The 24,073-nt window shown below is 44.8% G+C and overlaps 1 protein-coding gene across 1 annotated transcript in view; it reads right to left on the bottom strand.

Annotated features, from left to right (window-relative positions):
* The window catches only part of LOC148517585 (uncharacterized), a 51,154-nt gene extending 29,545 nt beyond the window's left edge, over positions 1–21,609 (bottom strand). The window contains exon 1 of the mRNA XM_088478395.1: positions 21,431–21,609. Coding sequence (XP_088334521.1) covers positions 21,431–21,609 — 179 coding nt within the window. The remainder of the gene's footprint in view (positions 1–21,430) is intronic.
* Between the last annotated feature and the right edge of the window lie 2,464 nt (positions 21,610–24,073).

Raw genomic sequence — 24,073 nt, 5'->3', positions numbered from 1 at the left:
CTCACTTACTAAGTGAACACCTAGCAGTGTTGAATGCTGAGCCTTATAGTTCCACATGCCCCTTCTCTCAGCAGCCCCCACCTTTCCCAGGCTCAAAAGAAAAGCCCTTTTATTCTCCCAGACTCTTGTGTGGATGCAAATTAGCCCAGCTACAAGACCCAAACCTAAGATAACACTCTTGGCTTTGAAGTTATTTCATTGCAGGAAGCCTGCTAATGTAAGGTGTATATTCTAGCAGGGCCACCTGGAGTGAGAGCAGACGTTATCCAGGAAGCTTATCTACACAAGCTAGTTGTCACGTGGCCATTTGCTCTGTTCAGCTAATGCAATCCAATTTTGACATACTGTAAAGCCATTTCTGAAATATATCCTTTATAATACGTAAAGTCATGAAATGGGTTTTTGGTGAATCGCCGTAACTTATGGCGATGGTCACAGATGCATTCGCATGATGCTAATAGTATTATCGCCACATGTACTAAAGTGTGAGTTTATCTAAAATACCGCTTAGGTGGCCATTTTGCAAAATGGCGTCTTGCGGCCAGTCGCAAGATGGTGTTGCTTCGATTCAATTTTAAACTGATCTTGTCTCAGCCAATAATCCAGTTTCGACAATATATATAGTCCAACAGAATGGCACTCCTAATCAAAAGCAAATACCGTGATGCACAGCAATAAAAAAGTATGTAGAGCACAGAATCTGCGGCACTCAATCGGGTTTCACAACGGTAATAACGATGAGACCATATTAATCTTCAAGATTAATATGGTCTCATCGTTATTACCGTTGTGAAACCCGATTGAGTGCCGCAGATTCTGTGCTCTCTCTATATATATATATATATATATATATATAAACCTAGATTAGTGGTGGATGTAGCTCCAAATGTAACAGTGCTCCTAGATGGTCAAGCCACAAAAGCCAAATGGTCGAACATTTAATCAAACAATCAGAAATTAAAATGGAAATCTGCTCCATTCTGGACACCCCCCGTCTATTCTCTACTGCTGAAAAGAAAGAGGAATGGTCAGGTTCTTTCTGTAGAGGGAAGTATATGATTTAACAGCATTAAGCATATGGCAAATGAGTTTCGGAGTGCCTAGAGTATTAGCTATGGCATGTAACAGTATGGAGTAATATTAGGAAGGATGAACCTTGTTCCATACTGTAGAAAGCATCGGGCACTTTACCAAATGTGATGCAGGTAACCTTCTTCACCACTGAACTACCACAGTTGATTAGATAAACAAAATATCACTCAATGAATTCTCAAATGTACAAGATACTAAATTACATTTATTTTAGCAGCATTTATCTATTTTAAACACACACGGAGCAAGAGGCTATATTAGATTGGCATCAGGGTCTGCCCATATCACATTTCCAAGTCAATTCATAGGGATCTTTAGTTTGTGAGCCTGATGAAAGAAACAAAATATATATATATATATATATATATATATATATATATATATATATATATGTATATATTAGAGGTCTTTAAGCCATTAATAGAAGCACATCATAATGAGTCTTACACAGAATTTGGGGTAAAGGCATGATCCTAGAACAGTTTATTAGATAAAGGGTGCAGTTAAAATATTGTATTAATTCTGTACCTGGATGTGAAATTGGACTTCTGCAAAGAAGGGGAACTCAGGAGAGGAGTAATGTCAGCGAGGGACAAATCCCTTCCCTAATCCAATGTGAAAAGAAGAAAGTCTCCAAAGGCAGGATTATTCCAGGTAGGAATGAGAGAATATGGGATTAAAGAAATACAGTACCATATTTTTAATGAGTATGCTGTTATCTGGGGATCTACCGTATGTTTTGTTATGTTTGTTTACTGACAATTCTTCTTTGTTTGCTGTGCAAGTTAAGTTTCTCATGTCCTGTACTTGTCAATATATCTTTGCGAAGGTATTTTTCTCTGCACTGTAGACTTGGGATCAACAGCCTAGAGACTTCATGTTAACTGATCTCTGAATAATAATTTATCTTTCCTTTGCTATTATTAAAGAAACCTTTAATCATTCAACATTCGAATACGTATCTAGTGGCAAATTTAAATAACACATTATACCATTTAGTGTGTATGATAGGTGTAACGCAAATGTGCTGAGGGCATGGTTGAAAGGTATTACTTATTAATTGGGGGCTTTCTAGGTTAAGCCAGAGGTTCCCAACTCCGCCATTACAGTCCATGTTTTAAAGATATTCATGTTTGAGCACAGGTGACTTCATTAGTACCTTAGTTAATTTGATTAACTATCTGGACTCAAGCATAGATATCCTTAAAACCTGGACTGTAATGGCAGACTTTGTGAATGTCTGGTTTAAGCAATAACCTGAAAAATGTTTGTGGGATAGCTCATTCCTTTAGTGGGGTGGGGAATTAGGAGTAATCGGAGAGTGACATTTAGGAAAACCTGGTTTAGGCATAGTAGATCATTATAGTAATTAACGAATACCTGCGCTTGGTGATGTCAGTTTAGGAAACTTGCTCATGGGAACATGTACACTATTGACCCGAATATTGTGTGAAAGGTATTTATTAAGAATACAAACAGGTGTATAAATAAATAGCAGATAAAATCTAGGTTCTCAGGAAAGTCACAATGCTACCTTATCCCTACTGTATCTGCAGTATGTGAAACTTGCAAATGGAAGGGGCGGGGGGAAAGATATGAGGATATGTGGTGTCGAAGCTGGATAATTTGCTGAGACAAGATCATCTTAAAATTAGATCAAAACGACACCATCTTGCGAATGAGATCTGCAAGGCGCCATTTTACGAATGGCCGCCCAGCGCCATTTTAGCTAAACTCACACTTAAGTACATACGGCGATGCTATTATTAGCATCAGGCAATCGCATATTTTACCATACCCCATACACACAGTAATACACACAGTTGCGCTGTTAACATGTCGCACATTAGCGAATGCATAATACCCTGCATGCGAACGCTGCTTATTTGCTTCGTGCGTATGCATCTGCGTCTTTTCCCAATCCCCTAACACTTACACACTGCACATTCATGTAAAAGGTTCCATAGTTTAAAGGTAAAAGATTCAAGTTTTATTCATTTAGTATTAACGCTGTGAAATAAAGGTTATTTGGTATCTTAGGTTTAATACATGATAAGTAAGCTGTGTTTGGTGTTATACTGATCTGCACTTTCTCAACAGCTTCCCGGTATCATCGGTGTGAAGATCGCAACATGCATTCTCAACTTATGGACCGTAGAAAGTTAAAGCACCAAAATGTACTTTGTAAAACCAACAGCCTAGATTTGCATGAGGCGGGAAAACGGAGATAACCAGCTGTCGGAGGCTGGTCTGTGGCCATTTGAATCAACCTGTTAAATGTCCTGTAACAGAAGCACCGTGATGGGGAACTAATGGGATCGCAACTAACCTCTCTATTGTATAGTCTGTTACTGTAAGAGTATAAATATGTGTGTTCTGACCCCAGTATTCAGTCTTCTTGTATAGTCTATTTCTGTAAGAGTATAAATATGTGTGTTCTGATCCCAGTCTGGAGTCTTCTTGTATAGTCTATTTCTGTAAGAGTATAAATATGTGTGTTCTGACCCCAGTCTTCAGTCTTCCTGTATAGTCTATTTCTGTAAGAGTATGAATATGTGTGTTCTGACCCCAGTCTGGAGTCTATTTGTATAGTCTATTTCTGTAAGAGTATAAATATGTGTGTTCTGACCCCAGTCTGGAGTCTTCTTGTATAGTCTATTTCTGTAAGGGTATAAATATGTGTGTTCTGACCTCAGTCTTCAGTCTTCATGCTGATGCTGTTGATGGAGGTTTCTTGTTGATGCCGGAATCTGGTCCCAGAGCGCGTGCATATGTATAACTGTATCTTGGGTCTGTATAATTTGTTTGCGCTAAATTGTACTTAGATCACAGCGTGCAACTACCTGTACTTTGCTTGAATAATACTTTGTGCTTTGGAAACACATGTTCAAGGTCTGAAGTCTTTATTTTACTGTATGACTGCGTACGCAAATAGTGTCAATTTTAGAAGGTATAGGCAGCTTTTTAGAAGGTATAGGCAGGAGCATATAGAGGTTTTAATTCAGCATCTTTAGTGGATTACAGTCAGAGTTCACCTTCCTAACCGGAAGGTTGTAATTATCCAAGGGTTGGGTATTAGACCAATGCTCGTTTGTTATGTAAAAAACGTTCAGTCATTCAATGAATAAGTGTAAGATACTGTATTTAGTTCTTGGGTGTTGCGCTCTGGAAGGGCGGCGTCCCGTGCCCTCCGGTCTGACAACTTACCCTTTCCTTCTGAAGTTTGCTTCCTTCTCCGCTGCGTGGCTTCTGATGGATGGATGATTGGATTGCTCTCTATTTCTTGCCGGATACACCATCAGCGGTGGGGCAGCTTGAGTCCCATGCCCCCGTAAGGTCACGTGGTCCTCCGCCGTCCACCGTCACTATCAGGTGGCTCTTCTCTCCTGGGAGGAGACTGGTCCGTATGGGGATGGTCTGGGGTGCGTGCCTAGTTATTCCCTCCATGTGGATGATCACTGCAGACTGGATGACTTGTGCCTCATGCGGGAGACCAGAAGCAGAATTGAGGGGTATGCTGGGAAATGTAGTTGATTGCGTCCAACACGTAGGGACTAATGTTGCCTTCTTCAGGGACATATGTCACATAGGCCACACAGAGGGCGTAACTAGGCACGCACCCGGGCCATCCCCATGAGCAAGTTTCCTAAACTGACATCACCAAGCGCAGGTATTCGTTAATTACTATATTCATGTTGCACAATAGGGGAATTGGGATAGACCCCTGAATACCAGCAGCTTCTATATTAGATCAACTGTGCGCAGGCTCTTAAGACCACCCATTAGTAGATCATTAGGTTGCTTGCTCTCAAAGCATTTGCGGGCAATTATCATCAGTGTAAATTTCAAAGGAGGCGCTTGCAATAGTGGGCACAGAGATTGATATGGCTCAGAAGCTGTGTTTGTTTAATAGATCAGACTCTTTTGGACTATTGAAGATGAAGGACCTCACCCACTCCTGACTTGCACTTTTTTATTTAAAAGTGGGAAATGACAAAGATGCAGGCAGTAGTACATCAGAGCACTTGGAGTTTGCAGAGATAATGGAATGGAAGAGGAAAGCTACTGAGCCATCATTGTTACACTGTGTAAGACAAATAAGCTACACACCATTATATACATCCTACAGGCAATCAATGTGACATGAATGTGAGGCTATATATAGTCACACTTTCATGTCCAAATTAATTGTCTGTAGGAAATATGCAATATAGTTTTGAATGCCTCTAATAAGACTGTAGATTGTTGCATAAATATATTCCTGTTTAAAGTCTTTGTAATTGGCCTCTGGAGATGTTATTCACCTAGGCCCTTTGCTCTTAGGTGGATACATAGTTATAATATCTACGTCCAAGGAAATGTAGGTTTGGTGATATGTTCTTGTAAAAATCTAATTATAAAAATTATCTTCAAGGTGAGTGACAAAACTAATGATTAAGTGTATAACCCCTATCCAAATCAAGCATAGATTATGTACTGTATTTAAGACCAGAGCTGTAACAAGACTTTTTGGTGCCCTGTGCCAGAGAGAGCATTGCCCCCCCCCTCCCCATTTTTTGAATAGGGACATAAGATACTGCACCTGAAAAAGGGCCATGGCCTCATGGGGAAGGGCCAGGGAAGAGATAGGAGAAGCCAGGAGATGCTGTGGATAAAAGAAGAGGAAGCTACAAGTGAGAATGGTAATAAACAGGAATACTGACAGGCCCAAACAGCGCCCCCTCCGGTGCCCTGTGCCACTAGTTATGGCCCTGTATAAGACAACAAATTTGTCCCAAACCCACAACTGCAGGCATGATGCTCTTTAAACATTTGCATGTAGAGGTTGACAAGGCTCTGGGAAAAGCTGCTGCCCATGGCGAAATAATCATATTATAGCATTAAAGAGTTTGAACTAGGGGTGTGCACCGGCCACTTTTCGTGTTTTGTGTTTTGGTTTTGGATCTGGATCTTTCTTCGTGTTTTGGATCTGGATTGGTTTTGCCAAAACCACCCTTCCGTGTTTTGGGTTCTGGGTTTTGTGTTTTGGATCTGTATTTTTTTGAAAAAAAGCATAAAAACAGCTAAAATCACAGAATTTGTAGGTTTTTCTGCTCCTATGCTATTATTAACCTCAATAACCTTAATTTCCACTCATTTCCAGTCTATTCTGAACACCTCACACCTCACAATAGTGTTTTTATGTCCAAAAGGTTGCACCGAGGTAGCTGGATGACTATGCTAAGCGACACGAGTGGGCGGCACAAACACGTGACCCATCTAGGAGTGACACTGCAGTGGCAGACAGGATGGCAGTTAGAAAAACTAGGCCCCAAACTGTACATAATGCAAAGAAAAAAAGAGGTGCAAGATGGAATTGTCCTTGGGCCCTCCCACCCACCCTTATGTTGTATAAACAGGACATGCACACTTTAACAAATCAATCATTTCAGCGCCAGGGTCTGCCACACAACTGTGGCTGAAATGATTGGTTCGTTTGGGCCCCCACAAAACAAGCTGGCAATTAATGTGTCCCTGCACAAACTGGCTCTACGGAGGCAAGATGTCATCCTCATCCTCCTCATCCACCGATTCCTCACCCTCTTCAGTGTGTACATCCTCATCCTCACAAAGTATTAACTCGTCCCCACTTGAATCCACCACCACAGGTCCCTCTGTACGTTCTGGAGGCTGGTCTCCCTGGAAGAGCTGATAATTCATTTTGATGAACATCATCTTCTCCACATTCTGTGGAAGCAACCTCCTACGCCTTTCGCTGACAAGGTTCCCGGCTGCACTAAACACTCTTTCGGAGTACACACTGGAGGGGGGGCAACTCAGGTAAAATAGAGCCAGTTTGTACAGGGGCCTCCAAATTGCCTCTTTTTCCTGCCAGTACAGGTATGGACTGTCTGACATGCCTACTTGGATGCTGTCACCGATGTAATCCTCCACCATTCTGTCAATGGTGACAGTATCATATGCAGTGACAGTAGACATGTCAGAAATTGTTGCCAGGTCCTTCAGTCCGGACCAGATGTCCAAACTTGGTCCTGCCTGCCCTGCATCACCGCCAGCGGGTTGCTTAGGATACCTAAGTTTTTTCCTGGCAGCCCCAGTTGCGGGAGAAAATGAAGAAGGAGCCGTTGACGTGTCACGTTCCGCTTCAGCTGACAGTGTGTTCACCAGCAGGTCTTTGCACCTCTGCAGGCTTGTGTCGGCCGGAAAGAGAGACACCACATAGGCTTTAAACCTAGGATCGAGCACGGTGGCCAAAATGTAGTGGTCTGATTTCAACAGATTGACCACCCTGGAATCCTGGCAAAGCGAATGAAGGGCTTCATCCACAAGTCCCACATGCCGAGCGGAATCGCTCCGTCTTAGCTCCTCCTTCACTTTCTCCAGCTGCTTCTGCAAAAGCCTGATGAGGGGAATGACCTGACTCAAGCTGGCAGTGTCTGAACTGACTTCACGTGTGGCAAGTTCGAAGGGCTGAAGAACCTTGCACAACACGGAAATCATTCTCCACTGCGCTTGAGTCAGGTGCATACCCCCTCCTTTGCCTATGTCATAGGTGGATGTATAGGCTTGTATGGCCTTTTGCTGCTCCTCCATCCTCTGAAGCATATAGAGGGTTGAGTTCCACCGCGTCACAACCTCTTGCTTCAGGTGATGGCGGGGCAGGTTCAAGAGTGTTTGCTGGCGCTCCAGTCTTCGGCACGCAGTCGCTGAATGGCGAAAGTGGCCAGAAATTTTTCGGGCCACCCAAAGCGTCTCCTGCACGCCCCTGTCGCTTTTCAGAAAATTCTGCACCACCAAGTTTATTGTGTGAGCAAAACATGGGACGTGCTGGAATTTGCCCAGATGTAATGCCCGCACAATATTGGTGGCGTTGTCAGATATCACAAATCCCCAGGAGAGTCTAAGTGGGGTAAGCCACTGGGCGATGATTTCCCTCAGTTTCTCTAAGAGGTTGTCGGCGGTGTGCCTCTTACTGAAACCGGTGATACACAGCGTAGCCTGCCTTGTAACGAGCTGGCGTTTCTGAGATGCTGCTACTGGTGACGCTGCTGCTGTTGCTGCGTAAGGTGATACATCTACCCAGTGGGCTGTCACAGTCATATAGTCCTTAGTCTGCCCTGTTCCACTTGTCCACATGTCCGTGGTTAAGTGGACATTGTGTACAACGGCATTTTTCAGGACACTGAGGACACTTTTTCTGACGTTTCTGTACAGTCTCGGTATCGCCTGCCTAGTGAAGTGGAATCTAGACGGGATTTGGAACCGGGGACACACTACCTCCATCAATTGTCTAAATCCCACTGCACTAATGGCGGATACCGGACGCACGTCTAACACCAACATAGCAGTCAAGGCCTCAGTTATACGTTTTGCTTCAGGATGACTGCTGTCGTACTTCATCCTCCTCGCTAAGGACTGTTGGAGGGTCAATTGTTTAGTAAAAGTAGTGGTGTTCCTACTTCCTCTCTGGGATGATGAACGACTCCCAGCAGCAGCAACAGCAGCAGCGGCAGCAGTAGGCGTAGCAATGCAGGATCCTCCAGAGGAATCCCGGATAGGAGAGTCAGTCATGCCAGTGACATGGCCTGCAGGACTACTTCCGATCCTGACTAAGGAGGAAATTGACGAGGAGGGAGTTGACGGTGTGGTTTGCAGGCGCTTGGATACAACAGGACAACGGGATTTAGGTGTCCCTGGACTGCTTACGGTCTTAGCCAAAGTTTCTGAACTTGACAGTAACTTTTTATGAACGCGCTGCAGGTGCCGTATAAGGGAGGATGTTCCTAGGTGGTTGACGTCCCTACCCCTACTTATTTCACCTTTACATATGGTACATATGGCAAGACAGTTGTTGTCCGGATTTGGATAGAAATATTGCCAGACCAAAGAGGTGGAATGTTTGGTCTTCTGCCCAGGCATGACCGTGATGGGCTTTTTCATCCCACGGACAACAACTGTCTCCCCCGGAGCCTGATTTAAACAAACCACATCACCATCAGAATCCTCCTCGCCAACTTCCTCCTCAGCGCCAGCTACACCAGTATCCTCATCCTGTTGTACTTCAACAGTGACATCTTCAATTTGCATATCAGCAAGTGGACTGTGGGTGCTCCTTTCAGCACTTGCAGGGGGCGTGCAAATGGTGGAAAGAGCCACCTCTTCCCGTCCAGTGCTGGGAAGGTCAGGCATCGCAACCACCACCACACTTGGACTCTCCTTGGGGATTTGTGATATCTTCTTAGAAAGCACAGTTCTTCGCTGTGCTTTTGCCAGCTTAACTCTTTTGATTTTTTTAGTGGGAGGAGGGCTTCCATCGTCATGTGAAGCTGAACCACTAGTCATGAACATACTAGGGATCGACCTTAGCCGTTCCTTGCCACTCCGTGTCGTAAATGGCATATTGGCAAGTTTACGTTTCTCTTCAGCTGATTTAAATGTCTTTTTCAAGGTCATTTTCCTGAACTTTGCCATTTGGGATTGTATGTGCCCTCTACTATGACATTGGGCATCGGCCTTGGCAGACGACGTTGATGGCATGTTATCGTCTATGTCATGACTAGTGGCAGCAGCTTCAGCACTAGGAGGAAGTGGTTCTTGATCTTTCTCTATTTTATTTTTATCGGAGAAAGTTTGGTCCTCCATTTATGTTATATCGATTTGATATATACGTGCGGCTAAACCCAGAAAATAATTTTTTTTTTGGTTTGGACTGGAGTGTACTTTGGGGGTTACAGCACCCTTTAACGGTCAAGCCAGCCGGCCCTTTACTTATGACACAGGCGCACTCTTGGCACTACTTTGTTGATGCACGTGCAGCTACTGCGCACACAATTCACAAACACAGAAAATAATTTTTTTTTTGGTTTGGACTGGAGTGTACTTTCGGGGGTTACAGCACCCTTAACGGTCAAGCCAGCCGGCCCTTTACTTATGACACAGGCGCACGCTTGGCACTACTTTGTTGATGCACGTGCGGCTACTGCGCACACAATTCACAAACACAGAAAATAATTTATTTTTTGGTTTGGACTGGAGTGTACTTTCGGGGGTTACAGCACCCTTAACGGTCAAGCCAGCCGGCCCTTTACTTATGACACAGGCGCACGCTTGGCACTACTTTGTTGATGCACGTGCGGCTACTGCGCACACAATTCACAAACACAGAAAATAATTTTTTTTTTGGTTTGGACTGGAGTGTACTTTCGGGGGTTACAGCACCCTTAACGGTCAAGCCAGCCGGCCCTTTACTTATGACACAGGCGCACGCTTGGCACTACTTTGTTGATGCACGTGCGGCTACTGCGCACACAATTCACAAACACAGAAAATAATTTTTTTTTGGTTTGGACTGGAGTGTACTTTCGGGGGTTACAGCACCCTTTAACGGTCAAGCCAGCCGGCCCTTTACTTATGACACAGGCGCACGCTTGGCACTACTTTGTTGATGCACGTGCGGCTACTGCGCACACAATTCACAAACACAGAAAATAATTTATTTTTTGGTTTGGACTGGAGTGTACTTTCGGGGGTTACAGCACCCTTAACGGTCAAGCCAGCCGGCCCTTTACTTATGACACAGGCGCACGCTTGGCACTACTTTGTTGATGCACGTGCGGCTACTGCGCACACAATTCACAAACACAGAAAATAATTTTTTTTTTGGTTTGGACTGGAGTGTACTTTCGGGGGTTACAGCACCCTTAACGGTCAAGCCAGCCGGCCCTTTACTTATGACACAGGCGCACGCTTGGCACTACTTTGTTGATGCACGTGCGGCTACTGCGCACACAATTCACAAACACAGAAAATAATTTTTTTTTGGTTTGGACTGGAGTGTACTTTCGGGGGTTACAGCACCCTTTAACGGTCAAGCCAGCCGGCCCTTTACTTATGACACAGGCGCACGCTTGGCACTACTTTGTTGATGCACGTGCGGCTACTGCGCACACAATTCACAAACACAGAAAATAATTTTTTTTTGGTTTGGACTGGAGTGTACTTTCGGGGGTTACAGCACCCTTTAACGGTCAAGCCAGCCGGCCCTTTACTTATGACACAGGCGCACGCTTGGCACTACTTTGTTGATGCACGTGCGGCTACTGCGCACACAATTCACAAACACAGAAAATAATTTTTTTTTGGTTTGGACTGGAGTGTACTTTCGGGGGTTACAGCACCCTTTAACGGTCAAGCCAGCCGGCCCTTTACTTATGACACAGGCGCACGCTTGGCACTACTTTGTTGATGCACGTGCAGCTACTGCGCACACAATTCACAAACACAGAAAATAATTTTTTTTTGGTTTGGACTGGAGTGTACTTTCGGGGGTTACAGCACCCTTTAACGGTCAAGCCAGCCGGCCCTTTACTTATGACACAGGCGCACGCTTGTCACTACTTTGTTGATGCACGTGCGGCTACTGCGCACACAATTCACAAACACAGAAAATAATTTTTTTTTAGGTTTGGACTGGAGTGTACTTTCGGGGGTTACAGCACCCTTAACGGTCAAGCCAGCCGGCCCTTTACTTATGACACAGGCGCACGCTTGGCACTACTTTGTTGATGCACGTGCGGCTACTGCGCACACAATTCACAAACACAGAAAATAATTTTTTTTTGGTTTGGACTGGAGTGTACTTTCGGAGGTTACAGCACCCTTTAACGGTCAAGCCAGCCGGCCCTTTACTTATGACACAGGCGCACGCTTGGCACTACTTTGTTGATGCACGTGCGGCTACTGCGCACACAATTCACAAACACAGAAAATAATTTTTTTTTTGGTTTGGACTGGAGTGCACTTTCGGGGGTTACAGCACCCTTAACGGTCAAGCCAGCCGGCCCTTTACTTATGACACAGGCGCACGCTTGGCACTACTTTGTTGATGCACGTGCGGCTACTGCGCACACAATTCACAAACACAGAAAATAATTTTTTTTTTGGTTTGGACTGGAGTATACTTTCGGGGGTTACAGCACCCTTAACGGTCAAGCCAGCCGGCCCTTTACTTATGACACAGGCGCACGTTTGGCACTACTTTGTTGATGCACGTGCGGCTACTGCGCACACAATTCACAAACACAGAAAATAATTTTTTTTTTGGTTTGGACTGGAGTGTACTTTCGGGGGTTACAGCACCCTTAACGGTCAAGCCAGCCGGCCCTTTACTTATGACACAGGCGCACGTTTGGCACTACTTTGTTGATGCACGTGCGGCTACTGCGCACACAATTCACAAACACAGAAAATAATTTTTTTTTTGGTTTGGACTGGAGTGTACTTTCGGGGGTTACAGCACCCTTAACGGTCAAGCCAGCCGGCCCTTTACTTATGACACAGGCGCACGCTTGGCACTACTTTGTTGATGCACGTGCGGCTACTGCGCACACAATTCACAAACACAGAAAATAATTTTTTTTTTGGTTTGGACTGGAGTGTACTTTCGGGGGTTACAGCACCCTTAACGGTCAAGCCAGCCGGCCCTTTACTTATGACACAGGCGCACGCTTGGCACTACTTTGTTGATGCACGTGCGGCTACTGCGCACACAATTCACAAACACAGAAAATAATTTTTTTTTTGGTTTGGACTGGAGTGTACTTTCGGGGGTTACAGCACCCTTAACGGTCAAGCCAGCCGGCCCTTTACTTATGACACAGGCGCACGCTTGGCACTACTTTGTTGATGCACGTGCGGCTACTGCGCACACAATTCACAAACACAGAAAATAATTTTTTTTTGGTTTGGACTGGAGTGTACTTTCGGGGGTTACAGCACCCTTTAACGGTCAAGCCAGCCGGCCCTTTACTTATGACACAGGCGCACGCTTGGCACTACTTTGTTGATGCACGTGCGGCTACTGCGCACACAATTCACAAACACAGAAAATATATTATTTTTTTAGCACTTGGGGGGAGCACCCCTGATGGACAGAGCACCCCCTGGACAACACTACAGCACCCCTTTAGGACTGGGACACTGCACAGGACTTTGGAGTGGACACAGCCCCTATGGAGAACTGACTGCACAACACAGTCCAGCCAGCCCCTATGGACTTTGAAGTAGTGGACACAGCCCCTATTAACAACAGCAGCACAGCACAACACAGCCAGCCCCTATGGACTTTGAAGTAGTGGACAACAGCAGCACTACACTACACTACACTACACAGCACTAACTCCCACCCTCCCTCTTCACTGTCCACAGCCGAGTGAGAAAATGGCGCCGACGCGGGTACCTTATATAGGATCCAAAACCCGCGAGACTCGGAAGGCGGGATGATGACGTTTTGCCTCGATTTCAGATCCGAGTCAGGCGGGAAAAGTCGAGCCTGACTCGGATCGGACTCGGATCGGGGGGGCTCGGGGGGGTTCGGATTTCAGAAATCCGAACCCGCTCACCCCTAGTTTGAACTATAAAAAATAATTAAATCTGTTTCTCTGGCATACCAGCATCTAGGGGCCTATTCATCATCACTTAATTTCTACAAAAACAAATTAACATTTTCACCTGCAATTGTAGAAATTAAGTATTCGGGCCATTCGTCAAGGAGGTAAAGCAGGAAATATCACAGATATACACTGCATAGCTTCCTCTCGTGGAATGGCCCACTGTCCCTATACACTAGTATGGGGACAGAATTCATCAATATTTTCTGAGCTTGAGTGCAAGAGCATTTGCCATCTACAGAAGGTGAGTGTTCCAGCTTCGGCAGGGGCGTTTCAAGAGAGGAGCGCTTAGATTGACCATGAAGTTTGGTGCTGGAAGACAAGTCAATTGCACCTTTATTGTCACATGTAATGCTGGCAGCGTCTTTTTGACTAAAATAAACTAATGGTGCGTACACACAGTATGATTAAAATGCACGATATGAACGACAACGATAGCGATCATACAGTTATCATTCATATCGTGCATTTTTCGGTGCCTCCAACCCACCAACGACCAGCGATGCGCAGGCACGTATGGACGATAACGATATAGCCCATCAACCGTGCATGCAGGCCAACCTGGTCGATATCAACCAGGTTACTATAGGGACATGCAATCATTGATCACGAGTTGTTGGCCATCGTTGGTGGGTTCGTGGTGTGCTGGATGATTGATATCGATCATCCAGCGCACCCGGGAGATCGTTCAACGATATCGTTATCGTTGATGATCGTCCCGTGTGTATGCACAATAACACACTAAGGGGTCTATTTACTAAGCTGTGTTAGGAGATTAAGTGAACGGAGATAAGGTGCCAGCCAATCAGCTCGTAACTGTCATTTTTCAAACACAGACTGTGAGATGACAGTTAGGAGCTGATTGGCTGGTACCTTACCTCCATTCACTTTTATTTCCTAACACAGCTTAGTAAATAGACCTCAAAGTCTAGTTGGTACAATAGTAAATCATGTATAGCAGATATAACAATGACCATACGTAATGTACTGTACTTTGCAACAGGCAAGAAGATTTCTCCATAGTCAATGCCAGATTTCTGGGTGTAACCCCTGGTAATAAGGAGCGTAATAATCTCTTGTTAACTACACCCCAAACGCTGCCAAACATCGCCAGCCAGGACTCACTGGCAGTTGGTGTGGTTCCCCTATTTGAATTTTGGCCTGCGAAGCAGCCCCACCGCTGGAGCCGCCAATGGTTATGAAACAACATTTTTATAGAACCATCTTTCCTAAGACAAAATTCAATCTATCCTCCGAATTTCCAGAAAATACAACATTTTCAGATTTCAGGGAAGTGTTAGGTTTAGACGGCCCAGGGGGACTTAGGGTTAGGCTGCGGGAAGGTTGGGTTAGGTTCAGGCACCAGCGGTGGGGGGCCGTTAGGGTTAGGTACTAAGGGGGGAGGGATAGGCACTAAGGGGGGAGGGGGAGGTTTAGGCATTAACCGGGAGGGCTAAGGTGCGGACTAGGGAGGGTTAGTATAAGGGTGCAGAAAAGGAGGCTTAGGGTTAGGGGGTAAATAGGACAGAGGAACATTACTTACCTTTCCCCTGTCAGTATTTGAACCATCGGGATGCCGCTGTCAGTGTACTGACAGCCGGCATCCCGTCCATCTGTATTTTATACCGATTCCGCTATAACAATATTAGAAAAAAAAAACATGCTGTAAAGTACAACATGAACTAATATATAGACCTGATTAAGGAGGGGAGGACACGAGACAGGACACACCAATATTCAAGGGGGACGAGGAACAAACAGAGCCGAGCAAGCAAAGGGGAAACATGCGAGTGTAGCAGGAGGAGAAATGAGGAGGGAACAAATTAGGATTGGTCAGTATGAAAGCATACATGAGCAAAATAGGTATGATAACTGCTGTAAACCAGAATTAGTTTGCTCTGGGTTTCACATATACTTCATAACAGTATTGTCAGAATTATTTATGCCAGCCCTAGAATATTGACTCAGAACACACTTCAAAGTCCCACCCTGGGCTCATTTATATATGCTCTAATTTGTTTTATCCAGAAATTATGTATTGTTAAATGTGGTAATTAATTTAATGTACTCTGGATAAGTTGAAGTCTAGCTGGCTGGAAAAGCTCACAATACAACAGTAAGCTATAATTACTCAGAGTTTATATCTAGATTTTGGATACTTACCAGGATAAATTCAGATAAAGGTAGGCATTTCACAGAATAGGTAACTCAGGAAATATGTAAAGTTCTAGAAGTCAGACAGAAAAGTCACTTTCTGTATCAACAGCAAGTTTAGGTGAAAGTAACAATTGGTGTCTTAAATTATAAAATTGCCACTAGAAGTGAAAAAAATGGCCAGATGAATTGTCTATACCTTTAATGTCCATACGATTGTCCACTAACAGGGATATTGGATAGATCTCATGGAAATAGTGATTGGGAGACCTATGTAATACTGGGTCTGATTCAGATTTATTTGGGAATAGAGTAAGAAATACCGTAGCAAGTAACTTTGCATCTGGACAAACCATGCTGCAAATACATACACTTTTTTTTGCATGTGGGGTAAATATTGGCTGCTTAAGCATGTAGCCCACAAATACTGCACAGCTTTATTTTTATACTGCTATTTAGATGTCAGTTTGGACACCCCCTCCCAAATCTAACTCTCTCCGAACATTTTAAATTTGCCCCGCCTGCAGTGCAGCATGGTTTTACCAAGATACAGTTACTTGCTATATCTAAAGGCCCCCATACATCAGAGATTGATTGCAGCAATCGTGCAATTTGCAATCGATTGTGTATAAAAATCTTTCCCTTTTTCAATCGATTGTGGCAATTCTACAATCGATTGAAAAAGGGAAAGATTTTTATACACAATCGATTGCAAATTGCACAATGGCTGCAATCAATTGCTGATGTATGGGGGCCTTTACTCTATTCCCAAGTCTGAATCAGGCCCACTATCATTTACTATCATCTTGATCAGTTCATTTCTCTGATCTTAATCTGCAATAGACTATTTATCTTATTCTAGACTACTGTGAGGCACTAATGTGTCACATCTTTCCATGTCTGTGAGACTAATTAATGAAAATTAACTTAATCAGCTATGTGGTCCCATAAAGCCTTGAGACTGCCTGTACATCAAGGTCAACTGAAGCCAGAGTAGATTTTACCATAAGAATGCTCCAAACAAGGCAGTCAAATGTCAAGTATTACTTGGACCCATGCATATCTCAGCTCTTCACACAGACAAGGCTCCTGTACCAGGAATGTGAAATATTGTCATCCCAAATGCCTGTTTGAGCACTGAGGGTGTGACTTCTTCTCAGTGGTTAAACTGGTAAACTGGAAAGGATTGTGGGCCTGAGCCAGAGCCGGACGCTCTGAACGAGCGCCCGCTCTGAATCAGGGCGTTTTTTTTTTTTTTTTGGTGCGTTCTCCTGGACGTTCGCATAGCTGTGGGTTACCACCCACAGCTTATGCGAGCGTCCATGATGATGGTCAAGACCATCGTGACCATCGGGCTTGCGACGAGACCCTGCGGTAGGGTCTCGCTGCCGCAAGCCCTGGAGTGATTTTGGCTCTATCAGAGCCAAAATCACTCCCACTGACATCACTAGTGATGTCAGTGGGGCCGGACCCAGACGGTAGGCGTTCCCATGGGAACGCCTCCGTCTGAGCAGCCACGCCCCCGGCCCGCCCACCAAAGGGGGCATGCTGTCACTCAACATCGACAGCATGCCCCCTTTGGTATGAGACCCAGAGCGACGGCTTGCCCATCGCTATCCGGGTCTCGCGCATGCGCACGACGGAGCCAGCTCCGTCGTGCGCATGCGCACTGGGCCACCATCGACCCGCTGATGGGTCAAGACCATCGGGCTTGCGACGAGCGCCCGCTCTAAATCAGGGCGGTTTTTTTTTTTTTTTGGTGCGTCCCACCCACAGCTTATGCGAGCGTCCATGATGATGGTCAAGACCATCGCGACCATCGGGCTTGCGACGAGACCCTGCGGTAGGGTCTCGCTGCCGCAAGCCCTGGAGTGATTTTGGCTCTATCATCTATCGGACCCAGACGGTAGGCGTTCCCATGGGAATGCCTCCGTCTGGGCAGCCACGCCCCGGCACGCCCACCAAAGGGGGCGTGCTGTCACTCACCATCGACAACACGCCCCCTTTGGTGCGAGACCCCGAGCGACGGCTTCCCCATCGCTCGCCGGGTCTCACGCATGCGCACAACGGAGCAGCCTTCGCCGTGCACATGCGCATTTGTGTACCATCGACCCACTTGCGAGCGTCCTGCGCTCGCGAGTAGGTCTGAATGAGACCCTGTGTGTTTTGTGCAGAAGGACACACGCTGCAGGTGGTAAGACATATAAAGCCCACATCTACCTACCTAAGCCATTGTGATCCTAGAAACAAGAAGACAAATACCATACATCTTTGGTGCTTTCTATGATTTCTCCATGTATGATTATGCTCTCAATAGCTTATAACAAGAGATGTGCGTAGACCCCCATGTTTTGTTTTTTGCAAACCACCCCCGAGTGTTTTGGTTTGGTTTTGGTTTTGAATTATTATAAAATTAATGAAACCAGCTAATATCATGTAATTTGATTTTGAACCTGTTTACATTCAATCCAAAACCCAAGATGCAGGTTTTATATCCAAGTTGCGAACTTACGGGGAGACCCGAGCCGGGACTCGCTTCTACTCAGTACCCCAAAACTGATCCGAGCCGGGACTCATTTCGACTCGAAACCCCAAAGTTCGGGTGTGTTCACTTTTCAGCATAACCGAACTGCTCATCTCTATTTATAACCACTGTGTCAATAAGTACAATACATAACCCATCTAACTGCTACACTAAAACAAAAAATAGAAATTATTATAATTTGTAATTTGATACACATGGTAAATAGGTTTTTTTACCTTTTGTGGAGTCAGTACATATCGGTGGCTACCCAAATATCCATCAGAAAGTTGTTACTTGGGATACACCATTATTACCATCAGACACACTCACGCTTTGCCCTCTGGGAGGATCAGAAATTATAAACATATATCATTCACTGGGAACAAGGATTGTCTTTTTGGCTAACTCTAGTTCATGGTCAATACCACACTACTGCAAAGTTAAACATGTTTAAAGTGATATTAGAAATGGTCTGTAAAGAAACTGCATATTCTCATTCCATTATCAGTCTTGAGCTTTAAGAAATTATGACTGCTTTTTGCATAATTGAATGGCATTAGATTTCCTACTGTCTAGCAGAGGAAGGATTGGAGCAGTTATAACTAACAAATGTTTTACTTTCATCAGTAATAATTCTAAAGAGATTTTTGATCATGCGGAACAGAACACATCAGAAATGCATTTGAAATGATGGAGTCTAATTGCATGGCTTGGAACATTAGGTTCTCCAATATTATAGGGTATCATGGTTTTTGCATGTTATGTTGTAAGGTTATACTTGCCTATTGCTTTCTTAAAGTGTTGCTTACAGTACATATGAAATGTAATAAAATCAGCAAACTCATCCTTATACTAATAATTAGGCAGCCATGGTTATGTAGAAGGAAAAAGTGAATAGTGAAACATGAATAAAGAAACTCATTGTAGTATAATATAGTAAAGATCAGGTGGAATTATCTATACTAATGTTTCTATTATTTTTAGATGAAAAGCAGACAATAGCCAGATCATTTTTTTATCTGTATATCTGTATTGTTGTTCTTTTTTTTTGAAGAAATAGCATTAAATGTTAAACATACAGTCAGGTGCATAAATATTGGGACATTGACAGAATTTTCATATTTTGGCCTCTATTCACCACCACAATGGCTTTGAAATGAAACAAACAAGATGTGCTTTAACTGCAGACTTTCAGATTTAATTTGAGGGTAATTACATCCAAATCAGGTGAGCGGTGTAGAAATTACAACGTTTTCTATATGTGCCTCCCACTTTTTAAGGGGCTAAAAGTAATGGGACTATCAACTCAAAAGCTATTTCATGGACAGGTGTGGGCTATTCCCTCGTTATTTCATTATCACTTAAGCAGGTAAAATATTTATGTACCTGACTGTATGCTCAGGGGTACTGGAGGGTGCAGAAAGGAAGGGGGAGATAACAGTATAATTACTTTCATCATTTGTGAACAATTTACATTCTCTGTTAAATATATGTTAGAGGCATACAAGTATATCAAATCAGTATTATTAAGAAACACAATCTACAAAAAAAATTTAATTGAAATGAAAAGAGTGTAATGTAACAGGATTAATGCCATAACCAGTGAAGAAGGAAAAAGGGGACACTACAATTTGAATGTTGAATAATTAATTATGACGCATCTGTACTCCAGGAAGATACTGCAAGTACACTGTCACGATCAGGGCTGAGTGGCTGCCGAGATCGTGGTCCTTACCGCTCTGGGTGCTCTGGCGCGGGGCGTCCGACGGGAGTGCAGGGTCCTGGAGAGCGGCGCTGGGCACAGGGAGTCTTTACAGACTGAAGGCTTCCATTTGGAGACAGGTGAGAGAGGATGTGACTGGCAGCGCATCCGCGCTGTGACCACTGGGCGCTGCCAATCAGCTTGCAGCTTGGGCTGGATGCTAGCAACCAATCCTGCACTACCTGAGGGTATTAAAGGGCTGTCAAGAGGCTCTTTAGTTGCCAGTGCAACGTCTATCACAGCTTATGCTGTGAGCTAGTTCTCTGCACTCCCTTGCCTCTGTATTCCACAGTACCAGTGTGTTCCAGTACCAGTGTGGGTCCAGTACCAGTGCTTCCCAGCACCTCTGTCTCATAGCCTACTTCCAGTCTAGCTCCCGGTCACCAGCTGCTCCCGGCACTCACCATCTACTGTACAGCCGGCTGACCCCGGTTCGCTAGGTCTGCCGGTAACTCTACAGCCGACCTCGCCCAACATACATCTCCAGATACCACTTCCCCATTCATGAGTTACACCCCGATAAGACCAGCTGCCTTCCAGTACCAAAAAGCAACCCTTCAAACCCCTTACGACTCCACTCCGGATCCAGGTTCGCTCCAAGCCGTGACAGTTTGCACTGGCCATATAGATTCGGCTAGTGGACAGGATTTGAGGGCCGACCTGCTCCAATTTATCGCCAACCAGTTAGAGGGACTAGAGGCTACACAATGGCAAATGGCTCAGTTCCTACAGGAAATGTTCGCTCGGCAGGAGTCACAGTTCCCTGGTCACAGTAAATATGCCTGCCGCTACGAACCAGTCGCCGGCTCCAGCTGTCCTCGCTCCAGCTGCACCACCCCATCTGCATCTTCCGATGCCCAACAAGTTTGACGAGAGCCCTAAATTATGCCGGGGGTTCCTTAATCAATGTGATGGTCACATCACGTTGCAGCCAATGAACTTTCCTTCCCCTAACTCCAAAGTGGCCTATATTGTCTCACTATTGTCCAGCACGGCCCTTGAATGGGTTTCACCACTCTGGGAGAGGTCTGATCCGTTATTGGACAGTTACTCTGAATTTCTTACGGCCTTCCGAAGGATTTTTGATGAACCAGGAAGAACTACGTCAGCAGCAGCCGAGAGTCTACGTCTACGTCAAGGGAATTGTCCGGTCAGTCAGTATATTATTCAGTTCCAAACCCTGGCATCAGAGCTAAAATGGAGTGAGTAACCCCTTATTTCGGCCTTTTGGAGTGGCCTGTCTGACCAAATCAAAGACGACACGCTACTCGAGACCTCCCCACTACCCTTAATGATCTTTCCTCCCTCTGTAACAAAGTGGATCTACGATTTCGAGAGCGACTAAGTGAGAAAACTAGAGGTGACCATCTGGCCTGCCTCTACACCACCTACCCTTCCGCCCGAACCAATGTGCAATGAACCCATGCAAATCAACCGGGCTCGTCTTACCATTGAGGAATGTCAAAGACGCCGGTGGGGGAATCTTTGTATGTACTGCAGAGAGACTGGTCATCTGGTCGCTGCCTGTCCCCATCGTCCGGGAAACTCCCACTCCTAACCAGTACCGGAGACACCAGGTTGGGAGTTATGTCTTTGTCTCCATCAAAAGTTGAATCTGCCTTGACCATTACTCTGGAATTAAAACACGGTCCTAAAACTGTTTTCTCTCTCCTCGATTAAGGGGCGGCCAAGAACTTCATCTCTGCTGAGTTCATCCGGAAGTTCCAGATTCCCGTGACCATCCTCAATCATACTATCTCCCTATCAGCCGTGGATGGCACTCTAATTACTCATGGAACTGTATTTCACCCTACTCGACCCGTACAGGGTTGTGTGGGGGCTCTTCACACAGAAGCCATCCAATTCCTAGTCATTTCCAAAGCCTCCCATGGAATCATTCTCGCGTACCCCTGGTTATGCAAGCATACACCTACAATTGACTGGAGTACCATGCAGATATTATCCTGGGTAGAAGCCTGTCATGAGTCCTGTCTGCCTCAGATTATGCCTCTTAAAGGAGTCCATACTGAAGCTACCGTGCTAATATCCATCCACTATCAGTCTTTTAGTGATATGTTTTGCAAAGCTTGAGCAGATATCCTGCCTCCACACCAGGAGTGGGACTGTTCTATCGACTTGACTCCCAGGAAAACCGCTCCACTAAGGCCATGTCGGCGTACATCCAGGAAAACCTTCAGAAGGGGTTCATTCGACCTTCTTAGTCACGTCACCGGCAGGGACAGGTTTCTTTTTCGTAGCCTGCATCCCTGTATCGATTACAGGGGTTTAAATGATATAACAATCAAGAACCGTTATCCGATACCCCTTATTACTGAACTTTTTAACCGAGTGAAGGGTGCCATGATATTTACCAAATTGGATTTAAGAGGGGCTTAAAATCTCATTAGGATATGGGCCGGTGATGAGTGGAAGAACGCCTTCAACACGCGGGACGGTCATTTTGAATATCTGGTCATGCCCTTTGGCCTCTGTAACGCTCCTGCTGTGTTTCAAAATTTTGTGAATAAAATCTTCTGGGACTTATTGTATGTTTCTGTAGTGGTCTCCCTGGACAACATCTTGATTTTCTCCTCCAGTATTGACAAACATCGTTTTCAAGTCAAAGGAGTCCTGGCTCGTCTACGCAAAAATTATCTATATTGCAAGGCTTAGAAATGTGTGTTTGAGATACCATCCGTTCCAATTCTAGGTTATATCATCTCTGGCTCCGGCCTTGAAATGGACCCCAAAAAAGTAAAAGCTATCCTGGACTGGTCTCGTCCTAACTCCCTGAAAGCGGCACAGAGGTTCTCATGCTCTGCTAATTATTATCAAAGATTCATCAAGGGATTCTCTACTCTCATGGCACCGATTTCAGCATTGACTTGCAAAGGGGCAAATCCATCTCTATGGCCTCCTGAGGCGGAAACCGCCTTTCAAATTCTGAAACAAGCCTTCATTTCTGCTCCAGTACTAAAACAACCTAACGTCAATAATCCATTCTTTCTAGAGGTGGATGCATCTTCCGAAGCTGTGGGCGCAGTGCTCTCACAGAAGTTTGAGGATAATAAGTTCCATCCCTGTGGGTTCTTCTCTAAAAAAATTTCTCTGGCTGAAAAGAATTACCCCATTGGAGAACAGGAGCTTTTGGCAGTGATGTTAGACTTTGAAGAATGGCGTTACCTTCTCGAAGGTGCTATGTTCCTCATCACCATATATACAGGTCATCGGAATCTTCTATATTTAAAAAATATCCAGTGTCTCACTTCACGCCTGGCCCGGTGGGCAATATTTTTCTCTCGTTTTAACTTTGTCCTGACCTATCATCCTGGTTCACTAAACCAAAAAGCAGACACTCTTTCTCTTTCCTTCTTCTCTGAAGCTTCCTCTGAGGAACATAAAGAAACTCCAGTCCTGGAATCTAAAGTCTTTGCTTCTACCCGTATTCAACTTCCTCCTGGGAAAACCATTGTGGCTTCGTCTCTATGCAAACAACTATTAAATTGGGCTCACTCCTCTCATTTTTCCAGTCACACAGGCATCCGTAAGACCCTGGAATTCTTACAACGCTCGTATTGGTGGCCCGCCATGAGAACTGAAAGCACAGAATTTGTTTCTTCCTGACCACAGTGTGCACAACATAAATCTTCCAGACAAGCTCCAGCTGGTACTTTACTTCCCTTGTCTATTCCCACCTGCCGCTGGACGCATGCATCCATGGACTTCATAACAGATTTACCCACCTCCAACGGGTTTACCAATATCTGGGTAGTGGTGGATTGGTTCTCGAAGTTGGTACACTATGTTCCTCTCAAGAAATTACCATCTGCTCCTGAGCTGGCTCAATTATATATCCTCAATATTTTTTGCCTTCACAGACTTCCGTCCGAGATTATCTCCGACCGGGGGATGCAATTTCTGTTGAAATTCTGGAGGGCTCTTTATTCTGTTCTCAAAGTCAAATTAAATTTCTCCAAGGCCTACCACCCTCAATCCAACGGTTCTACTGAAAGAGTCAATCAAGACCTGGAGACCTTTTTACGAATCCATATGTCTTCTTCCCAGGACAATTGGGCAGATACATTACCCCGG

The sequence above is a fragment of the Taudactylus pleione genome, unplaced genomic scaffold (assembly GCF_031769625.1).
Source record: "Taudactylus pleione unplaced genomic scaffold, aTauple2 ptg000214l, whole genome shotgun sequence".
NCBI lineage: Eukaryota > Metazoa > Chordata > Amphibia > Anura > Myobatrachidae > Taudactylus > Taudactylus pleione.
The sequence above is the reverse complement of the archived record's forward strand: the minus strand, read 5'-3'. Positions and strand labels throughout refer to the sequence as shown.